General features: G+C 38.1%; 1 protein-coding gene across 2 annotated transcripts in view; it reads left to right on the top strand.

Moving 5' to 3' along the window:
- Positions 1 to 11,768: 11,768 nt before the first annotated feature.
- B3GLCT (beta 3-glucosyltransferase) overlaps positions 11,769 to 22,313 on the top strand; it is a 1,903,418-nt gene continuing 1,892,873 nt past the window's right edge. The window contains exon 1 of one of the 2 annotated variants that reach the window (XM_044073238.1): positions 11,769 to 12,045. In XM_044073238.1, coding sequence (XP_043929173.1) covers positions 11,953 to 12,045 — 93 coding nt within the window. In that variant the 5' untranslated portion in view covers positions 11,769 to 11,952. The remainder of the gene's footprint in view (positions 12,046 to 22,313) is intronic. The other variant, XM_044073237.1, reaches the window with a different exon arrangement.

Below are 22,313 nucleotides of genomic sequence, written 5' to 3'. Positions count from 1 at the left end.
GTCTGGCCAATGTAAAAACTTTGACAGCATTCACATATAGCAACATAAATTACAATTTTGTGATACAATCAGCATATGTATTTAGTTGATATATTCTCTTAGTTGTTGGATGTAAAAAAAACTATTGGTAGTATTAATACATAAATAGGCTTTACATTTACCACATCTACAAGTGCCTTTCTTTGTAGTGAGAGATTTATTTCCCATATGTCTTCCACTGCATAGAAGCTTCTTCAAATTCAACTTATTCTTAAAGGAAAATCTGGTAGCCTGTCCTACTGTTCTCCTTAAAGATGCATCCGCTGTTAGTATTTTCCAATTTTCTTTTATTATTTTATAGATCTGTTGGACATCTTGAGTATAAGTAATAGTACATCTCATATTATCCACAGTGTATTTTCTAGCATTTTTATGCTCCCTTGGTCACAAAGGAAAATAAGGTTTCCTTCTCACTGGACTCATTGAGTCAACTACCATTTTACCTTGGTCTATTTCCTTTAATTTATAGCCTCTCTGATATAAAAGTTCTTTCACTTGACCATTTTCAGTCTCTTGGTGTTCTTTTTTAGTAATCAGCCTTGAGCCTCTCAAACATTGATTTTTAATAACCTGTGGGAAAACATGGTGTGGGTGCATACTATCACTATGCAATAAATGATTACACCAGTATGACTTATGATACATCATCATATCTATATTTCCTCTCTCATCTTTTAAAATAGTCACATCAAGTAAATCAATCTTCCCTAGAGCAGAATGAACTTCAAAATCTAAGAAATCTGTGGTAGACCTCAAATACTCAACAAAGGCATTCATATGCAAAATATCACCTTGCCATAAGAAAAAAAATGTCATCCACAAACCGTTTATGTAATATAAGTTGTTCGCACCATCTGTTTTGATCACTAAATACAAATTCTTTCTCCCATTGTGCCAGTACTATATTGGAGTATGAATTTACACATGGGGTATCCATGGCAACACCCCATTTTTGTAGATAATATTTATTACTGTATGTTAACACATTGTTCTCCAATATAATGTCTAACAGTATACGAATCTGTGCCACTTGTTGTCTCTCATAGGAATCATCTGATGTTAGGAATCTTTGCAAGTTCTCTATCCCATAATCATTAGGGATAACTGTAAACGAACTTCTAATGTCCATGGTGACCATGGGTGTTCTTCCCAAATCTGATGTATTCTTATTAAACATAGATAAATTCAAAAGAAAGTCTTCTGTATCCCTCAATACAGTGTTGGCTCTGATCAATCCTCTTATCAACTGATGTTCTACATAGATGGAAATAGGTTCTGTAACCCACCCATTACCTGAAACTATTGGACTCATGGGTGGGTTAACAGGATCTTTATGGATTTTTGGTAACCCTTGAATGGCAGGAATAATAGGAGAATCAACCACAAAACACTTAAATAGGTTTTGCCTGATGACCCTTGTCAGCATAAGATCTTGCAGTTCCATATTCACCTTCCTAATAATCTTATCCAATTCAAATCTCTGTACCGTTGATATGTGGTCACATCTTCCAATAGTCTTGTCATTCTATCAACATACCACGTTTTATCTAACACTACCAGGACTCCTCCTTTATCTGCTGGTCTAAGGATTAAAGAATCATTATTCATTAACTTCTTCAAAGCCTGATGCTCATCATGGGTTAGGTTATAGAATTGTTGTCCATTCCCTGTACATCTATTATTCCTTAGTTTAGTGGCTTCATCTTCACACACTTTAACAAAGGTCTCTATAACAGGGAGTGTAGGTGGAATCAAAAGACTATGTTTTTTGAACACTGCTATTGCTGAGTCAATTTGTGCTCTGTTGCCATCTTTAAACATATTCTTTGGTGTCAGATTTCTTGCAAAACACTTCATATTAAGAATAAATTCTCTCAGTCTTGATTGTAGTGAAGAAATAAAGGTTAAACCTTTATTAAAAAGATTTTCTTCTGCATTAGTCAGAGAATATGGGGATAAATTCACTACCATCATATCATCTCTATTATGTATAAGATCGTGTCGCAATAGATTTAAGATGACATTTTTCTCTTCTTCTTGTCTCAGCTCAGCGAGCGATGTTTCCTGTGTGAGTATCTCTGCTTCAGCACCGTAGGGAGTTCCGAAAAAAAAACGGCAGATGTACTGCCGTTTCCTTGGAGCATGTCCATGTAACATTCTGCAATGATGTGAGTAATTGGGCATCTTCTTGGGTGTTCATAGGGCCAATAGAACTAATATTAGATTTTGAAACTCTGACCCTATCTAATACATCAATTCTAGCTTCTACATTTACAATATCTTGTCTTTATTATTATTGACAGCTATATTATCAGGCCATTTATGTTTGAAATGATCTGCCGCTCCTTCTTCAATTACAGGAAAATTGTAATTTCTTTTTTGCTCTTTATCAGACATTGTGCATGGCTATTCAAAAATATTTTGCTGTCTAAAATCTCTAAAGTCCCTGACCAACTTCTTAGTTTTAATTAATTTCAGCTTATCATCATAAGCTGTAAGAGCATGTTGCAAGCTTTCTAATTTTATAAGGAACGTTTCCGATAAGGCAGTATCTTCAACTCAACTTGTTTATTTTCTATAAAACGAGCAGCTTCTTCTTCCATTGGTTTAAAATATTCAATCAATAATTTAATATATTTAAAACTAGTTTCCAGGTTATAGCTTTGCCACTTAGGTAAAAAGTGTTTATGAGGGAGTTCTAAATGAAAAATTAAGGAAATGTTTGAGAGACGGAAAGCAACAGTGTTAGATATAGACCAATGGGTGCACGTCCTACAACATTTCATCCTTCCACAATTTATTTATCTTGGGCAAGCATTTTAGTGGCTTCCACTGGAGGATTATTAAAACATCTAAACCAGGAGAAATCTCAAAAATCAAATTGGTAACCATATAAAATACTGGGACCCACTAGAGTGAGTCCTGAATCATGGAGAATGAACGGCTGAAAAACGGACTTACATATACTAAGTCTGAGATGGCCATTTCTCAGGTATGGTGATCTTGAGAGTTGGTTTATATAAGTTCTGGAGTGTGGGGACTCCCCCCCCCCACACAAAAAAGACATTTAAAGGAGAAGGGTGATATCTGAGATTCACTCTTTTCCTGTTTTTTTTTTTTTTTTTGGCTTTTTGGCACTAGACATTATGAGTGCCAACATTTCTATAGGGAGCCATCTACATTTTTTGGGAAGAAGGAAGAGCTAGTTTAGCCTGGATAAGTATTGTAATCCCAACATTATTTGGGTTGGGGGCTGTGGGGGCTGGGGATTCCTGGTATAAAAAGTACCTGTGGGCATGTCAGTTTTCAGTGTTTATGAGGTGGTCAGGTATAACTTACTAGGATGAGTGGAAGAAACTGGGGTGAGAAAGAGAGAGAGAGAGGGGGGGTGGGTGACAGAGATTCTCCTTGCAAAGGGCTGTAGATATACTGGAAGTCCTAAGGGGAGAGTAAAGGTAGGCAGATGGGCCCAACAGTGCTAAACAAGATAAAAAAGCAGCTGTATCAGCTGTTTACCAATGAACCATTAAAGTGATGGCTCATGGAGATTCTCACAATTGGGGAACAAGAAAAGACTATAAGGAAAAATCTATGCTTTAGTGTTAGAAGTGCCTGACTGTAAGGGTTAGATCTTGGAATCAACTAGTAAGTGAAGGAAACATCACTGGGTGAGAAGATCTGCAAAAGAGAATCCAACTTAGGCCTGTAATAAGGTAATATTATCATGTTTTGTTCAGAAAATAAAAAGCCTTAATGTGGATGGAGCTTCTGATTTTATAGTATGGATAAGATTACCAGGGAAAAGGGACAAGTATGAAGGATGTGCTTTCTAAGGCATTTAAGGTATAGTATCTGTCTGCCTGTGATGACATGATCGACAAACCACTATGCTTTGCCAAAGATGGTCTGCACCTGTCACTCTGGGATTCAGGTTAATGGCTAAAGCTTTTGCCACCACTATAGTGCCATTTCTAGGCAAGGTTCAAAGGACAAAACTACCAATGTAACATATACAAGCATGCAAAATCTGAAGGTAATGCTACTCAATGCTAGATGTCTAAACCTCAAAATGTACTCTCTCGAGGCACTCCTAAAAATGGAGAACATCGATATCTGTGCAGTAACTGAGATCTGGTTCAAGGATCCAGAGAGCACCCCTGCAATACCAGGCTACAACTCTTACCACACTTTTCGGCCAACAAACCAAGACCAAAACACTAAAGGTGGAGGAGTGTCCATACTCACCAAGGATATTCACACCTCCAGGCTAGTTGCCCAACACAATGCATCTAAAATTCTTCAGGTGCAACTAATACTAGGTAAGACTGCAATCCAAATTGTAGCTTGCTATAGATCCCCCACCATGCCCCAAGATTCTCACTACACCTTTCTAAACATACTGGAAAATATTAAGATACAACCAGATAGTCTAATACTGGGTGATTTCAACTACCCTGCCATTAACTGGGAAAACTACTCGGGTACCAACACCTTTTCCCAATGGTTCCTGGAATTCATAAATTCCAATGCCCTGGATCAACTAATCCATTGTTCCACCAGGGGCTCCAGTATCCTAGACCTGGTCATTACCAACATGGGAGATAGATGCTCCACAATAGTGGTCACCCCCTCATTGGTCAGGTCTGACCATAAGCTAATCACCCTTGACATCCACATCCCACCCCCACCCCCCAGTAAGGGAACCTCCGTAAATAACTTCTCCAAAGCCAACTTCATGCTACTCAAGTCAGAAGTGACAAACTTCATGACACCCATGCAGACGGGAGTTGAAAGTTCGACTGCTGAATCCTACACTAAGGCATTGTATGAGCACATCCACTTGTGCATGAATGGTGCCATCCCAGATAGAACCAAGATGCTCTCCTCCAAAAAAAGAAAGCCAATCTGGCGGTCCCCTGCCATAAATAACTATACAACAGAAGGAAGAAACTGTTGCAGAAAAGAGGAAAATCCCAGGATGCAAAAAAACTCCCTTACCAGCCTCAGTAAGAAGCTGAGATCCCTCATAAAATCCTCCAAAGCTAGTTAAGAAAATAAAATTGCCAAAGATTCCAACAACAACCACAAGGCATTCTATAGTTATGTCAAGAATCTAAATGGCAATGCTCAGATCTGCACTGAACTACAACAGAATGGCATTAAATATACTGATCCCAAGGATATATATATATAACCAAAGACACTGGCAACCTTCAAACACTGGACCCCACCCAGTTTGGGTTCATGAAGGGCCGATCTTGTCTCCTGAACCTGATTGACTTCTTCGAATCAGTCTCCAGAGCTGTGGATGAGGGTAAGGCGGTCCACACAGCCTATCTGTACCTCACCAAGGCCTTCAACACCATCCCCCACTCTGGAATCATAGATAAACATACTAAGCTGGGCATAAATCCCTATGTCACTCAATGGGTTGCCAACTGGCTTACTGACAGAACCCAGACTGTAAAAGTAGCCAACTCCAAATCTAATTCCAGACAAGTGACAAGTGGAGTACCTCAGGGTTCAATCCTAGGACTGCTCTTATTTGGCATCTACTTCTCTGAAGTACAGACCAACACTAAGGGACTCTGGCTAACAAAGTTTGCAGATGACTGCAAACTGGGAGCCATTATTGAATCCCCAAATGATATGTATATTCTACAAAAGGGCCTAACAGAAACAGATGCTTGGTGCCAGAGCCATGGGCTCAAACTTAATGTCAAGAAACGTATAGTTATCCCCTTTGGGAAAAAACATGTACTCATGAATTACCACATAGGTGGCAGTACACTAAACACCGAAAGTGTGATGACAGACTTAGGGACACAGGTGGACAGTGGTCTCACCTTCGATAACCACATTGCCACAACAGTCAGGAAATCCTTCTATGTGGCACACCTCATCACTAAGGGCTTTTCATCCAGAAAAAAGGAGGTCATTGTTCCACTGTACTCATCCCTCATTAGACTCATTATAGAGTACAATGCCCCGTTTGGTATGTACCTCAGAAGACATCTGCAACAGCTGGAAAGGCTGCAGAAATACCTCACTAAAAGAATCACAAGCCTAAAGCAGATGACCTATGCTGACCATCTAAAAAAACTCCAGCTATACTCTGTGGCATATCGTTTACTCAGAGATGATCTCTGCATAAAATACAAGGCCATGTCAAACCCTGAGCTGTTGGACATGCTCCACTTAAAGAAATCCCAATCTCTCAGAGCCACATGCTCCAGGGATCTAAACCTTGTCATCACAATGAACAAAACATGCTGGAGGGATAGTTTCCTGACCCAGAGCCTTCCCATACTCTGGAATAGACTGCCCATACATATCAAGCAGAGCGCCTCCTTGGCCTTCTTCAAAAGGAACCTTGACGATTGGATGGGAGAAAGGAAATTCACCCCGGGGATCATGTCAGTCGCCTTGCTAGACAGTGGTCCAGGGAAGTAAATATTGTGGGAAGAAATATCCAGGGAATTGTTATGGCTAGGCTTGTACAGGCCCTAGGGACGATAGCCTAGTACCAACCTATGAACCTATGACCCTAAGAATGGTGGTAAAGATGTAGGCTCTGTGGTTGACATACCCCTCAGTCTATTAGAACAAGAAAGCCAAAAGTAATGGGGGGGGGGGGCAAAGGCCCAAAAATAGGGACAGATTTTGAATATTGCTCTTATTAACTTAATAACTTGATAGAATAACAAGTTTTATGTAAGCATGCATTTTTGAAGGATATGAAGTCTGAAACTCAAATGTATGTCATTATTCAATTACTTCAATCCACAATGACTATCCAAAAAAAACACGATTCTTTGAGGAACAGACCAAAAGTATGAGGCAAATGTCTGGACATTCTGCAAAAAATCTGGATAGTTGAGAGGTATTATGGTGGAGGATTTGGGCTATAATTGTATACATGTAAAGATGAACTACAATATGTGTGCTTTGGAGATATGCTACCACTTCTCACAGATTCAGAATTTTTCATTGAATTGTTTGTTTAGGGATATTTACACCCCTAACAAGAGAGCAAAAATGTTCCTGGGAGCATGCTCAACTTGCTGGCGGTCTGAGGATGGGTAGATAGGTAACTATATATATGGTTCACTTTTTCTGGGACTATGAAGTATTGCATATTTTTAGAGTGTATCTAATTAATTAAGTGTTGAATATTCCAGTTACAAGGGAACAGTTTTGTTTTGTTTTTTCTCTAGGAGATTACCAGGAGCTGCTAAACCATAAGCAATACCTGTTATGGCTAATATAGTTACTTGGTAAGAGGTGATGACTCAAAGATGGAAATCCAAAGTCCCCCCACCCCACCAACTATAAAGCTATTAAAGCTGAAAAGTGAGTAGACAGACAAAGAATAGGAGGACTTGCTAGGTAAGAAAAGGAACACGTCAGTAAGTGGATGTTATTTTGGCTCCAGTACCTTGATAAGTTAAAAAATAAGAGCTATCATGACCTTCTTTACTGTTTGCTGCTTGCCTGAAATTGTAGGTATTTCCAGTATTTCCAAAAACCTAGGATTTAAGCAATTGGTAGAATGGTTTGTGTCATGGCAAGGCCTTACTTGCCATAAATTTAAAAACTAAACATGTTACTTTGCCCCTCTCAAAACTGTTTTAGAACTGTCTCAGAATATATATATATATATATATATATATATATATATATATATATATATATATATATATATATATATATGGTTCCCTATCAGAAGCCTGAAACACTATAAGCTTGAAAATCAAAATCCTGAAACCAAAAGCCTGAAAACTCAAAATCCTGAAAACCCAAAATCCTGAAACTCAAAATCCTGAAAACACAAAATAGACATACTGACGTCATTGTGGCTTTGCTATTGTTAGCCCTGTGGTGTTAGGTCATGCGTTGGGTTCAGGTAAGTGTGCGGTTGGTTTTATGCTAAGGTTAGGGGTGGTTTAAGTGAGTTAGGGTTAGGGCGCAGGTTAGGTATGTATGCAATAGTGACAAAAATTAGGGTTAGGGGCAGTTTAAGTGAGTTAGGGTTAGGGCGCGGGTCAGGTGAGTGTGCGATAGTGACGGACCTTAGGGTTAGGGTTAGGGTCAAGGTCAGTCGGTAGATATTAGTGTCTTTGTATTGGCATATTAGCATTATTTGTGTTTTCAGGATTTTGAGTTTCAGGATTTTGGGTTTTCAGGATTTTGAGTTTTCAGGCTTTTGGTTTCAGGATTTTGATTTTCAAGCTTATAGTGTTTCAGGCTTCTGATAGGGAACTATATATATATATATATATATATATATATATATATATATATATATATATATATTAAGGTAGTAAGTATTGTGTATTCTGGGTGTGATGTCCCCATTCTGGGCCAGTAATCAAGGAGCATGAATCCTAACCACTGACACTGAAGAGGGACGTTCACTTGGAATACAAATGAATGCACTCAGTATTTCCAGATGAAGACCTCTCTGCATCAAGCAAATTTTCCCTTAAGAGCACACAGGGAACACACTCAGCCCGGGGTCTGGGTTTCTCTAATTGTCTCCATCCAGGTTCCCAATAAGACTCCCTACTGGCACAGCTATAGAGTTAAGTCCTCAGCTGTGTATCCAAGCCAAGTCCTCCAGCACTCTCTCTGTGAAATCAGTGCTTTCTGTCCCTGATCCACGTATCTGAAGCACACACACTCTTTGAGATTAAATTTTCACACTCCTACACACCTGTGAGAGGCTGGCCCAGATTACCCACTCTACCAACTTTGCCCAGAGTATAAGGTAGATTCACTACTGCCAGTCAGTTACTATAAGGCTCTTAAAAGGGTATTCAATTATACTGAGTGAAATTAGTACAAATGGTAATGTTGACCAAACAGCAAAGGTTTCAGGAGTGGCCATAGTTATCACCAAATAAATATATACAAATACTCGCAAAATGTAAATATTTTCTAAAAGGACCAGCCACAATGAGAAGTTTAAATATATTTAATAATAAAAGAACATGAAAATACTGTATATCTATTTATAGTAAACACCAGAGTTTCAATCATAGGAAATATTAAAACACAGATGAATAGATTCACACAGTTACAGAAAAACAATACTTAACAAATCTCACTATATTTTCCTGACTAAAGAGTTACTATTCCCTGTTTCACTTACTAGAGCAAGGTAAGATGAAGTAGGTGAGGGACCCTTCTATGTCAGGTTTTCAAAACAGACTGCTCAGTCTGACTGAGAGACTTCTGTCTCACCTAATGTTAAAACATTATTTCTGTACAGAATGACCTTACATACATCAGGTCAGCTGAGTTCTGGTTCCCACACTATCCCCAACACTAGAAGCTGCCAGGATTTTAGTACCTATTTGTTACCATACACACAGATATAGCTTTTCTCAAATCTGCTGCAGCTCCTGGGAGTCATAAACCAATTTCAAACCTTTACCCTTCCAGAGTAGCAATTAGCTCCCTGGTAGAGACAATAAATAGTTGATTTCCCAGACATTTTGTCTCTGGCTGCAACCAAAGCTGGCAGAAATAGTCTTTATGGCCTCATTTAAGTTCAACTATTTTTCAATGTTTGCTGTAGCTGGATTGTGATTAACATCTTCTCTTCCAGTATTCTCTGTTAAAACATATATGTTTAATTCAGTTACAATAACACATGTACATTTCTTTTCTTTCCAACAGGGCACACTATTGATACATTTTCAACATCAGCATCTGCACAAAACAGTCTGATATTCAAATAACATATCATTCTTTATTAAATTCCAGCTAGCTGTGCTGGCATGTTTCACATCCACTGCCCTACTTCTCCTGGCATAGCTGGCAGTACCTCCTATCGTCACACTGGGAATAAGTTCAATTGACACTGTAGCCATTAACTATACCTCTCAAGCGAAAGCAAGTAGAGTACATTAAAAATTATTACATTCCAAATCTGGCTGCACTGGCTCAGATGCTGGATTTGATTTAGGTTTATTCTCCTAATAAGACAGAAATTTGGAGATGCAAAACAAAAAAAATCTTCCATCTATTTGGGTAGAAAAATATAGATTTGGAAGCAGAAAGACTTCTTTACCCACTAATAGTAACAAATATTTTATGCAATCATAAGCAGAAGTCATCCTCTCCTCCATCCCACTCCAGCTACCCTCCCGTCCCCAGTGTTGGATTACCTTACTTTGGTCCATTACATCTCAAATATATAATTTTTGAGCCTCTGCTTTTTTGAGAAGGGGAACATCATAATGTATACAATCACCATTTCTAGTAACAAAACCTTTGTTCTGTTTGGGTTCCAAAAAATAGAATCTGAAGTGCAAAAGACCACTTTGAATGCCAATAATGCCAACCCCCCCAACATACACACCTCTATGCACGTATAACATTGCATCTGCATTAAGTGGCCCATTATATCTCATCCTCATTATTTTTAACCTAAATAATTTAGAAAAGTTGAAAGTTCACACTAAGTTGCATACTGTTGCTGTGGAACTACATAGCTATCACTTGTGTGAGAAAAATAGCTCTTGGCTTTCTACCTCCAGAATTAGGGATGAACACAATCCTAGATTTATTTGATAAAATATCAAGGAGAAAAATCAAAAACATTGGGGGACAAAGGCACAAAATTAGGGGCAATTTTAAATAGTACTTTAATTCACTTCAATAGGTTAATAGAATGACAGGTTTTGTATCAACATGCATTTTCTGAGCAATACAAAATATGAAACTCTAATGTCTGGCATTATTTACTGACTGCAATCCTTAATGATTTACTAGAAATTAAAAAAATGAGGATCATCCCAAAAACATGAGGCAAAAGCAAGAACCTTCTGCAAAAATCAGGGACAGTTGAAAGCTATTGTGGGAAAGAAAACAATAATTATGTAAAAGTTCCCCATATTAGGGACACTTTTAAATAAAGCAGATAGAAAACGAGGATGTGGATTGACTTGTATTTTCTGAAGCAAAAACAGTGATGTGGGTTAACTTGCAGGGTCTTCTTTAATTGTAATGATTTGCAGGGTTTACTTCTTTTCTAAAAATAAAAGTTTAGGAAGTACAGGGCAAAATTCTAAACATCTAGAAATTAGTGACAGTTCAGAGGTATGATTGGAAATGTCATGAAATGTCTGAATGTAATCATCTTACGTAGCTCTCAGCCAATAAGCTACAAATCCAGAAATAGTTGGGGACAATCAGGGACACTTTTAAAGTATTAGAACTATTAACTTGAAACATTTACATAATAAGAGAATGTGGAGTAATATAAAGTTTCTGCATCTGTAACTCTAATTATTGTCATTATTTGTTCAGTGGGATTCACCACTTTTTTTAATTTTTCCAAGGCTTGGGAGGGATTAAAAGGGACAGAGCAAAAATCTGAGTCAAAATCGGGGGCAGCAATATTTTATATGTAATTCTGAACTGGTAGTATCAACCACTGTTTGAGCTTTTAATCGTTATTGTTCTGCCTTCATTGTAATGACGTTGAAGAAACATAAAAGGGTAAACCACAGTTATAAAGACAATTTATTTAAATATGTATTTTTTACCTAAATTTTGAAAACTTTATAGTCATAATCAATGTTACACTTCCCAGCCACGGCCAAGTTCTTTTAAATTCAAAATAACTTTATTAAACGCAGTCTGAACAACAATCATATAGCTGTGGTCTTTTAAACGCGTCATAGCACCGCGCTCTTTAATCCTATTGGCACAAAAGTTTGCCAATAATACCAAGGTGGGTGTTACCACTATGTTTTTTCGGCGAGAAACTGGGTCTGGGTTGAGATAGTTTCATTAATTAAACGGCAACAGGGAATGAAAAATGAATGACATTGGAGTATTATACAGCACACTAACAATGTACTGAATGACCATATCACGAATTCTTTCGAAATTATACAAATGAAGATCTGTGCCGTCATGTTCATCTCCTGTGTAGTATGTTTTTATTTTAGTGCGGTTGTCTCTCTACTCGCAGAAGATGTTGGCACGCAGGTAGGATACTCCACTTTATGCAATGTAGATTTAATGATAAGCAAACTGTAATTTGTCCAGTTCGGTTAGATATTGTAGTCTTGTGTTTAGTAGTTGGTATCACTATTGCTGTTAAGTTTGTATCTGGAATGCACGTACGTAAGCAATCATTTGCAAGGAATGGGATGGGGTGTAAGGATGCCACAAGATATGGTATCCTGCAAGGGTATCTGTCACATGCCCCCCCCCCCCCCCATAAAGATTTTTGTTTCCATGAAGAAACCACAATGGGACAAACACAAAATAAAACGAAACTGTCCAGTTAATAGATTTGCTTTATCTGAAATGAATTTTATTTTGTGCTAGGTGTGGAGCTAAGAGCAAGTTTTGTGTGTCTTTTTATTACTTTAGAAGGCACAGGTTTAACATGTGCCTGTGTATACGTTTTGTAGAGGTCTTCTGGGGAGGAGAAACAACTTAAAAAATTGCGGGTGAACTTCGTAATGTAATTTTCAATTTATTCTGCAGTTGTTTGTTTGCATTTGGAGCAGGAAAGTCCTAGGGTTGCCCCCTTTTCAAATGTCCAAAGTGGGACAATTGTGGTACAAACATCAGATTTTGCAGGCCAAAACATACCCATGGCCAGTACAAAGGACAGAGCTTCACTTTTTTGACTAAATACAAGCTTATTCTTGTAGCATTTTGTTGCTTATTCTGTTTCTTATAACATTTAAGTGTTTCAGATACAGAATAACTATTTTATGCAGCTATTACATAAAATATAGGAAATAATTTTGCCCTAAAATCTCAGGACATTTGTCATTTTTACAATTTTTCTGCAGGATACAACTGCCCAATGAGGGACTGTCCCTTGCAAAGTGGGACAGGTGGTAACCCTAGAAAGTCCATATTGGAAGTCCCCATTTTGAGTTAAATTCCATGGAGGAAAGTTGCATGATCTTTAAAATACACGAACTCGGTATACCAAACTGCAAATATATGTATGTTTACTTATATAATTTGTGTGTGTGTGTGTGTGTGTGTGTGTGTGTGTAGGGGATCTGTGCGGATCCCCGAATGCACTTTCCACCGAAGCAGAAATCACTGAGCATACTTCACCAAAAGTGCTGTTCACCAAAGCAGCACTTTCGGATAAGTATGCTGGTTGTGACGATCGTACTACGGTGCAGATAAGGGAAAATTCCCTTTTCCCTACTGTAGTGCGACCTCGTGGGGTGTGCAGGGCGCAGGGTGGGGGCTTACTCCCCTGCATAGAAGTAGGTTTAATGTTTTTTTTTTTTGTTTTTTTTTAACATACTTTACCATAAGCGCTTTCGGTAACGTATGGCTGGTGATAATGGATTCGGACTTTTGATCTTTCGATCAAAAGCCCTAGATCCATATGTATATACATGCACACTGTTTGGAGATCTGTGTATATCTCCACACACATCACATATATATCTGTGGGGTGTGTTTATGTATGTATATGTGTGTGTCTGTATGGGTGTATGTGTGTGTGTGTATGTATGTATGTATATGTATATATATATATATATATATATATATATATATATATATATATAAAATGTGTGTGCTTGTTTGTGAAATATGCATTCAAACATGCTCATAGATACACATGTATGCATGCATACACCATACATGTATGTGTGCATTAATCAACTGACACTTTTTAGTCATGCCCTGGCCATTAGTTAAGGTGACATCCAATTGGTTTTAACAGTCAAGCACTATAATATAGTAATGCATTATGATGATAGAAACAGTATTGTATATATGCGCTATAACAGAATAATGCAATATGATGAAAAGGACTATAGAACTGATTGTAGAAGGAGATTGAATGCAAATGCATTACATTCCAGTGTCACATAACTTGCAGTTGAAATAAAGTAGGTCATACATTAGAAATACTTTCAAGATTGTTATACTACATCCATATCGCATCAGAAAAGCTCAGTTTACGGACTGAGATTGAAAATAATAGGTGTGAAATGCAGAAGAGGTAGAGAAGGTAGATAAGTTATGTGACTTACTGACTATAACTCAGAACAGTATGAAATGAATCAAACCCAGATTTGATGAATATGCTTCACCTCAAAAAATCTAGATCCATCAGAGCCACAAGGGCGAGAGACTTAAACCTCGACACGGCTATTAATAGGACGTGCTGGAGGGATAGATTCATCACCCAAAGACTCCCTATGCTGTGGAATAAAATCCCGGTATATGTGAGGCAGAGCACCTCGCTGGCCTTGTTCAAGAGAAATCTTGACCAATGGATGGGAGATCGCAGATATACCCTAGGGATTACCTCAGTGTCACTGCTCGACAGAGGCACAGCAAAATAATGGGTATAGTTCCCCATACTAAAGGGTGGCGTAAGCCACAAAACTATGGGCTAGGCTTGTAAATGCCCTCGGGCAGATAGCCTAGTATGAACCTATGAACCTATGTGAAATTAGTATATATTGTGAAAATAGAGATGACATTTGTGCATAGATGACAGACAATGGGTATAACTAAGATTTTTAGAATTGTATGCTAGCTTTCAAAATGTAGCTCCCCACCTTTTCTGTAGTACTGTTATTACTACTACTACTAATATAACTTCAGACATGATTGGCATGGCTCCATTTTTAAAAATTGATTTAACAAAAATGTAACTATAAACTACAATTAAAAAAAATCAATTGTAGCATATCTCATTGCAGAAAATAAATTATTTTTAAAAGATGTATTCCATAGTGTACATGGTGTCAAGATGATAGCAACTGAAGAAAAAATACCTAAAAAGATAGTCACACACTAGCTGAAATCAAAACAGAAGTAAATTGTATAAGAATTCGGTGGTACTTTAAAAGCAATATTATTATTCCAGTGATTGGCTTAAGCAAAAATAAATAAATACTCAGCCCCATATTTTTAAATTCATTTAACAAAACACACCGACATAAAGCAAAATAAATATGCCAGTTAAAAAAATCTAGCATATGTCATTACATAAAATAAACAAAACTATTTTAAAAAGTTTATTCCACAGTATGCATTGTGTCAAAACAATATCAGCTGATGAAAAGTTACCTTAAAATTAGTGGAGAGTAGCTAAATTAAAAAAGTAAATTGTATAAGAATTCTATGATATTCCAGTGCTTTTAGACAGTTGTAGTCAAATACATTTAGTATATATGCTACTGAACTATACAGAGATGTACAGATAAACATAAAACAAAGCTTTATCTGGAATTGAATGCCCTTTAAGTATTTTACCTGGGGTATCAAATATATTGTATTTATTCTTTTGACTTAAACCTTTCTGTAGTACAAAGAGATGTGAAGAGAAATTACAAGCTGTGTCCTGTGTTGTGCCCCAATGTACACTTACTTTTTCTAAAAGCATCACATTATAATGTATACATTTATAAAACGTGCATTTAATGCAGAACATCCTCTTTTATGTGTGTCTGATGTGCCAGTGACCATTCGACTGTTAACACCCTAACAGTACTGCTTATATGCAGTTTTTTGAGTTTAACTGCGCTTAGTTGGAAAGATTTGCATTACCTGAAGAACCACATTGCAGTTATGAATGTGTTGAATTTTGGTAAACAGGCTGGTGATGGTGAGGAGCAGAATGTCTGGCAGTGCACCCCAAAAATGTGTAATCAAGTTACAAAGAATGAAGGCTGAGTTGCAGAAAGGAAGTCTGTGTATACATAGGCACCTTTTAGCCATTTGGTATATTCTGCTTTCACAGAGTGTGGACAGTGTGTTTTATAGGGTGCCACCTACTGACCCTGTGGTTCAGCTGGAAGACTTCATACTTAAAATGGAGAAGCATGAAGGGGCATAATTTGGAAGGAATGGCTTGCCTGATCTTAACCTGAGTGGTAGATAATTTTTGGGGGGGGTTCTCTTGTGGCTCGTACCAGGTATTCTTGGGCCAAAGGTCTGTGATTAACTTTCTAGTTGTCTGTACAAAATAGAGGCCATACAGTCTGGAAATTCTAATTGAGAGGTGCTTATCTGTCAGCTGATCACTATTTTGGTTAATTGGCTTAGGCAGCTTTTGTTTGTATACTCTGGGAAATTTAGCGCCTAGCCTGGGAATACCTACCTGACACGTCAGTGCATGACAGGTTCATCTCGCAGTTCTGGAAGAGCTTCTGTATCTGTGAAGATTGGGGATATGAAGTCTGAATTGTCCCTGTTCAAAACTATGGTAGTTGAGGTTGTGGCAAGGAGCAGTAGCTGGAGGGTGGTCAGTGCTTGTTGTGGTGTTACACTTAGGACTCACTGGCGGACACCACAAGGTAGGAAAAAGAAACTGTGAAATTAATGAAAGCATTGCTAATGGGGAGGTCTACTGATTTGACTGATATGAAGGTAGCACTGAGAAGCGAAGGCCCAGGTGTGAGTGGAGGCTACGGAGAATGCCTTTTTGAAGGCTTCAAAGAGGTTCTTAACAAATCACATAGTGACTTGGCAGGGGAAGGCAAGATATTTTTCGTGCTGTTCTTAGCAAGTTTGGAAGAACTATGACCTCAACTGAGGATGCTTACAGGAAGTGGAAGGAATACTTCAAGGAACTCCTAATCCAGCGGACCCAGGGGAAGGATATGGCTGCACACTATAGAGTACTTCAGGAGCCAGAATTACATCCCCGTTCTCAACACTACGTCAGTGCATTCAAGGAGGGTGCATGGCTGTACAGCAAGGGTGGTGCTCTCTCTCCACATGTGTGTAATTTTCATGAATATGACAGCAAGGTACGACAGTGATCTGGAAAAAATCCAGTTAATGATGTGAGAGATGAATTTTTGTGGTTTGCAGTTGCTGTTCTAGTTTTAAGTAAATATGGGGTCCAGAAGACACTGCAGAGGTTTGCTGTGAAACAAATGGGATTAAAGTATCTTCTCCAAATCAAAGGTCACGGGTTCTCTTGCAGAAAATGCAGAAGCCACCTCTTCTTCTTTCTCTCCTCAGGATAGGTGAGCCAGCATCAACCAGTCAATCCCACTCTCCCCTGCTCAGTTGTTCCAGCACCAGAGCTGCTATTTGAATGCACTTTGTCTGGGATGTAGTCACCACTTTGTCCTAGTCTGTATAATACTGGAATTTAACAGTAATTGCAGGTGGCATTCCTCTGCATATTATTAGAGCACTTCTACAAAGTGTAAATCCACTGAGCTACTAACACAAGTCCTACGGATGGAACTGGCATTAGCCATTAAGCGTGATTGAGAACTAAAAACAACAGCGTATTTCCAGATGAAAATGAAGAAGGTTCTTGAATAGTAATTGTATATGGTGAGCCTTATAGAGTAGAGCTTGGGGCTGGGTCATCTTATGGGCTTGAGACAGTGTGTTGAACATACCAGCTTTGGTGGCACATTTAGCGAATTCAAGCTGCAAATCTACAGAGAAAGTAGCAGGTCTAGATGTAATGTAGTTAAATAAAGTTGTAATATTCCTATTGCACTGCTCTTTCAACTAGCATTGGTGCAAGTGAACATAAGCATTGTCCCTATGTTCTTTTACAAAGAAAAGTTAGTTCCAGTACTTTCTGCTGGCATTTGTTCTGGAACTCTCAAATCGACACCAATAATAACATGCGTTGAAGCTTCAGCTTTAAATTGTGTTTCTGTCATAACATGTGACTCCTGTCTTTGCTGTGTTATTTGGTTATGTATAACCTTTTTAATATCCTTAAGAAACAAATATTTTTTGAGTAATTCTTCAAAGAGAAGATTTTTCATTAGATATTTTCTTATTTTCTAATATCAGAGTTGTTTTACTGTACCTCTGTGATGTACATAACATGTATGTTCAAGTTACTAAAATTAATGAAGTGTATACTTGGCAGATAACCATCCTCATTCTGATGGAACAGTGGAATGAGAGAGTAACACTTGTCGCAAAGAGCAAGCCAGTGTACATTTATAGAGCAGAGCCCCCTTAACTAAAATTGCATAAACAGGAGTACAAAAATGTACACACACTTTATATATGTGAATAATGCAGGTAATTAGCATATATATATATATATATATATATATATATATATATATATATATATATGGATAGCCCTCTGTAATGTAACCAGTGTAAGGAATTCAAATTCGGTAATAACTATGGTATGTAACTAGTCATTACCAACTTTTTTTATTCAAATGGGCGCGTCAGGATGATATGATGAAGGAGAGGACCTCAGTGCTTCAGAGGAAGTATTTTTTTAGCATTAACTAATTATTTGTAAAGCATATGCTTGTAGAATTAAAGTACAATAGGAATTCAGGCTCACCAGATATGCTGGGGTGCCAGGCTTCATGGAGAGTCATTTCTGATTGTCATTATAATGTGTGATCATAAACGCGTGACTTGGTTCTTTTTTGTTTAAAGGCTGTGTGTGTGTGTGTGTGTGTGTGTGTGTGTGTGTGTGTGTGTGTGTGTTATTTAGGAAATTAGCTTTTTTCTGAAATACTATGATCTCCGAGTTAGCGTATTTAACAGCAGCCCCCACTTTGAGTATTACAGGTTTGTGCAGCATGCTTTAACAGTGAAAACATGAGTTTTGATAGTCTGCGTTTTACTGTCAGTTTGATACTTTTGTGATTTTTAATTTTTTTTCATTTATGCTTTGTTGACTGGGTTAGTCCCGCTTGGCTAGTGAACTCTTTTCAGGGGAGACCCAAGGGTATTCATACTGACTAGGTAAAATTTGGCTAGTGAACTCTTTTCAGGGGAGACCCAAGGGTATTCATACTGACTAGGTAAAATTTGGCCAAGGCATTGGCGAACTTCTCGATAGGTGCTTTATGATCTTTTGCATCCACTTCAGCTATAACCGGCTCAGAAAGATGGGACTCTGATGTCTGATCCTTTCGATGAGATGTTAAACCAGAGTGTTGATTTCTGTATTGTATTGAACTTTATTCTTGCAGCTCAGCAGATGGTGGTGATTTATTGATTTTTTTCTGCACATGTACTAAAGAATCTAGGAATGCATTTAATGTTTTTAATGAACAGTACCTAATACCATTTTTCTAACTATGACAGATTACTATCTGGAAATTATTTGCACAAGTAATGATAGAACCAGTTCTGTGATGACCATCTGTCAAAATAAGTCAGCAATATAGTGCATTGAACGTAACAAAAACTTCAATGACCGTTTTAATAAACGTTTCAGGAGCGTGTAAGGGATTGCCTTGAGGGCAGCAATGCAGACAGTATTTCAGAAACAAACTACCATTCAATTTGTTCTATCTTGTAGGTGTGGTACGGTGGGAATGGTATCTCTATTAAAAAATAAATGCAGGTAGAATGTCATGGTGAGCAGACTGTAGGACTGCAGCTAGCTAGGGGAGTGTGTTTGGTGTAGTGAATGCTTGCATTTGATTGACAAGAAGCACAGGAAACTGCTGCTTAATTTATGACTTTGTTGGCATTTACTTGCAAAGCAGAGTTAGGGTTACTGAAAACAGTTTACTGTAGTGTCACTTTGTATCTATCTAGGTTCATGAGTTAAACTAACCATGTTTAAACTGCTTATTGACTGGATTTCCAAAAATGCAAACATATTATAAGGTCGTAAATGTAGAGACGTGTGTGTGTTTTTCATTGTTGTGTTTATAGTGCTGTTACAGTGAAAGTACTTCACTGACCTCGTTTCCCATGTGCAGTTGCCTTATTGTCAGGAATTTTTTTTTTGATTGCTGTTGAAAACAATTTCCCATTTTCACTAGGGCCATTGCTTCAGTACTTGGGATCATTCTGGTGTGCAAATTAATGAGCAAGGTAAAGCAGTACTGCCACGTACCTTAAATTTGCTCCCTCGCTGCTGCTTGGTCAAAGGAAATGTTGATGCTCCGTAAATTATATTAATATGACCCTAGAATTGCAGAAAATGCATCACACATACACACAACTGCTCAGTATTTTTTTCTTAACACGTTTTGTAGGAATAAAGTTAGAGACACAACAACTACATTTGGGCAAAGTGGGCCACACTGAAACTTTCAGTGGTTTGCATGTTTGTGATTGCTGCCTTTAACACATTTTCCATTATGTTTTAAATTGTTGCTAGTATAGCAGTTGAATTTGAAAATGTTTCATTGCTCATGACGCAGCTGAGATCTACCTTCTAAATTTCATTCCATTAAAAATGGAAAAACGCTAAAGATGATACTTAAAAAACATAGAAACCATGCATCTTAAATGTCAGAAATGAGAAAATCTCGTGCAAGATTCAAGACTTAACTGTGGATCTTGGGTACTGTGCTTTCTTTATGAAGAAAAGTTTTGAGATTTTAACCAGGTAGAGTTGTGATATTTACACTTTTACTTAGCATTTCAAGAACAAATATAAATACTAATACAGTGATTGTAGGGCTCACTTTTTTAAATAAATTAAATGAAATCTTTAAATGTACTCTTGTTATGCTAATTTAATCTGAGACAGTGTGATATCTTTAATGTCCACCTTCTTTGTGATATTCATTATGGGAACAGCAGGATACTCCCTTATTCTAATGACCTGATATTAGTGCCGTTATGGTCATGCCATTAGTACACTGATATCAGATATTGTGTATTATATATAAAACCTCAGTAGCAGTCTGTCTTCCATGCTGAATATAATAGTGTATTTGATGCACCACAGATCCTGAAGTTGAGTACGTGATTTTAAAAGGATAACAGAAGCATCCTTCAGTCTTGTGGCTTTTGACTTTGTATTCAAAGAGAAAGAAATAGTGTCAGAGTCATGTGTGACATAGTTCTGGACAGATCTGTATTTATTCGGGGAATGTATGTAATCCATTGGTATGTAAAATAAAATAAAAAGAAATGTAACATCCCAAAAAGAATGAATGAATTTAGTTTAGCAATTAGTCAGACTGATGAAGTGTTTAAAAAATAATGCCCAGTAGCTGAGAGAGGGATTGAAGTAACCAGCTTTCCTGTGGTTTGGATGTTAAATCAAAAGGTCGTCAAGATGCATGCACACACAAGTACTTACTTTGTGCATGCTGAGTGGCATCTAGATATACCACACCTTCTCCTGGTTATGTAGTCAGGGAGGCTGCTGCATGGTAATTTTAAATATTAACATCTGGTTACACATGTGTGTGTTTGTGTGTGTGTGTGTCATCAACACCATAGCCTGCTCTTCTAGCACCTCCGTTCCATTCCTCCATCTAGTTTATAGTTTCATAGTTTAGTACTAGGCTATCTGCCCTGGGGCATTTATAAGCCTAGCCATAGTGATGTGGCTTTCATCACCCCATGTAATGGTACAAAAGTGTACAGAATAGATTTAGAATACTGTGCCTCTGTCTAGTAGTGACACAGTGAAGACCCCCTTACATAATAGAATTAATTTACTGTGCCTCTGTCTAGTAGTGACACAGAGATGACCCCCGGGGTAAACCTACAAACTCCCATCCATTCGTCAAGATTTCTCTTGAAGAGAGTCAGTGAGGGGCTCTGCCTAACATGAACTGGGATTCTGTTCCAGAGTATGGGAAGCCACTGAGTTATGAATCTGTCCCTCCAGCATGTCCTATTCATATTTGTGCTGAGGTTTAAATATTTAGCTCTCGTGGTTCTGATGGATTTGGATTTTTTGAGGTGGAGCATGTCCATCAATTCCTGATTGGACATGGCCTTGTAAGTCAGGCACAGATCACCTCTGAGTAGGCGGTATGCTACTGAATAGAGCTGGAGTTTCTTTAGTCTGTGCCGGATGAGGTACATACCAAATGGGGCATTGTACTCAATCATGGGCTTTATAAGGGAAGAGTATAGGGGCACAATGACCTCCTTTGATCTGGATGTGAATCCCTTCATGATAAGGTGGGCAAGGTAGAAAGTCTTTCTAACCACCTTGGCAACGTGGGTGTCAAATGAGAGGTCACTATCGACTTGGGTCCCCAGGTCTCTGATTACCTTTTCCGTACTCAGCGGGTTACTGTCTATGTGATAATTTGTGGGTACTTTGTTTTTCCCAAAGGGGATGACTATACAATTTTTGGCATTTAGTTTAAGGCCATGACTCCGGCACCAGTTGTCCATTTCAGTGAGGCCTTTCTGTAGGATGTATGTGTCAGCTGGTGTATCGACTATGGCGCCTAGTTTGCAGTCATCTGCAAACTTTGTCAGCCACAACCCTCCCATGTTTGCTTTCACATCTGAGAAATAAATACCGAACAAGAGGGGTCCCAGGACAGAGCCCTGTGGGACACCACTTGTGACTGGCTTTGAGT

This window comes from Protopterus annectens, chromosome 5.part1, assembly GCF_019279795.1.
Source record: "Protopterus annectens isolate FY-2018-M chromosome 5.part1, PAN1.0, whole genome shotgun sequence".
Lineage (NCBI taxonomy): Eukaryota > Metazoa > Chordata > Ceratodontiformes > Protopteridae > Protopterus > Protopterus annectens.
This window is presented reverse-complemented; position numbering and strand designations above follow the sequence as displayed.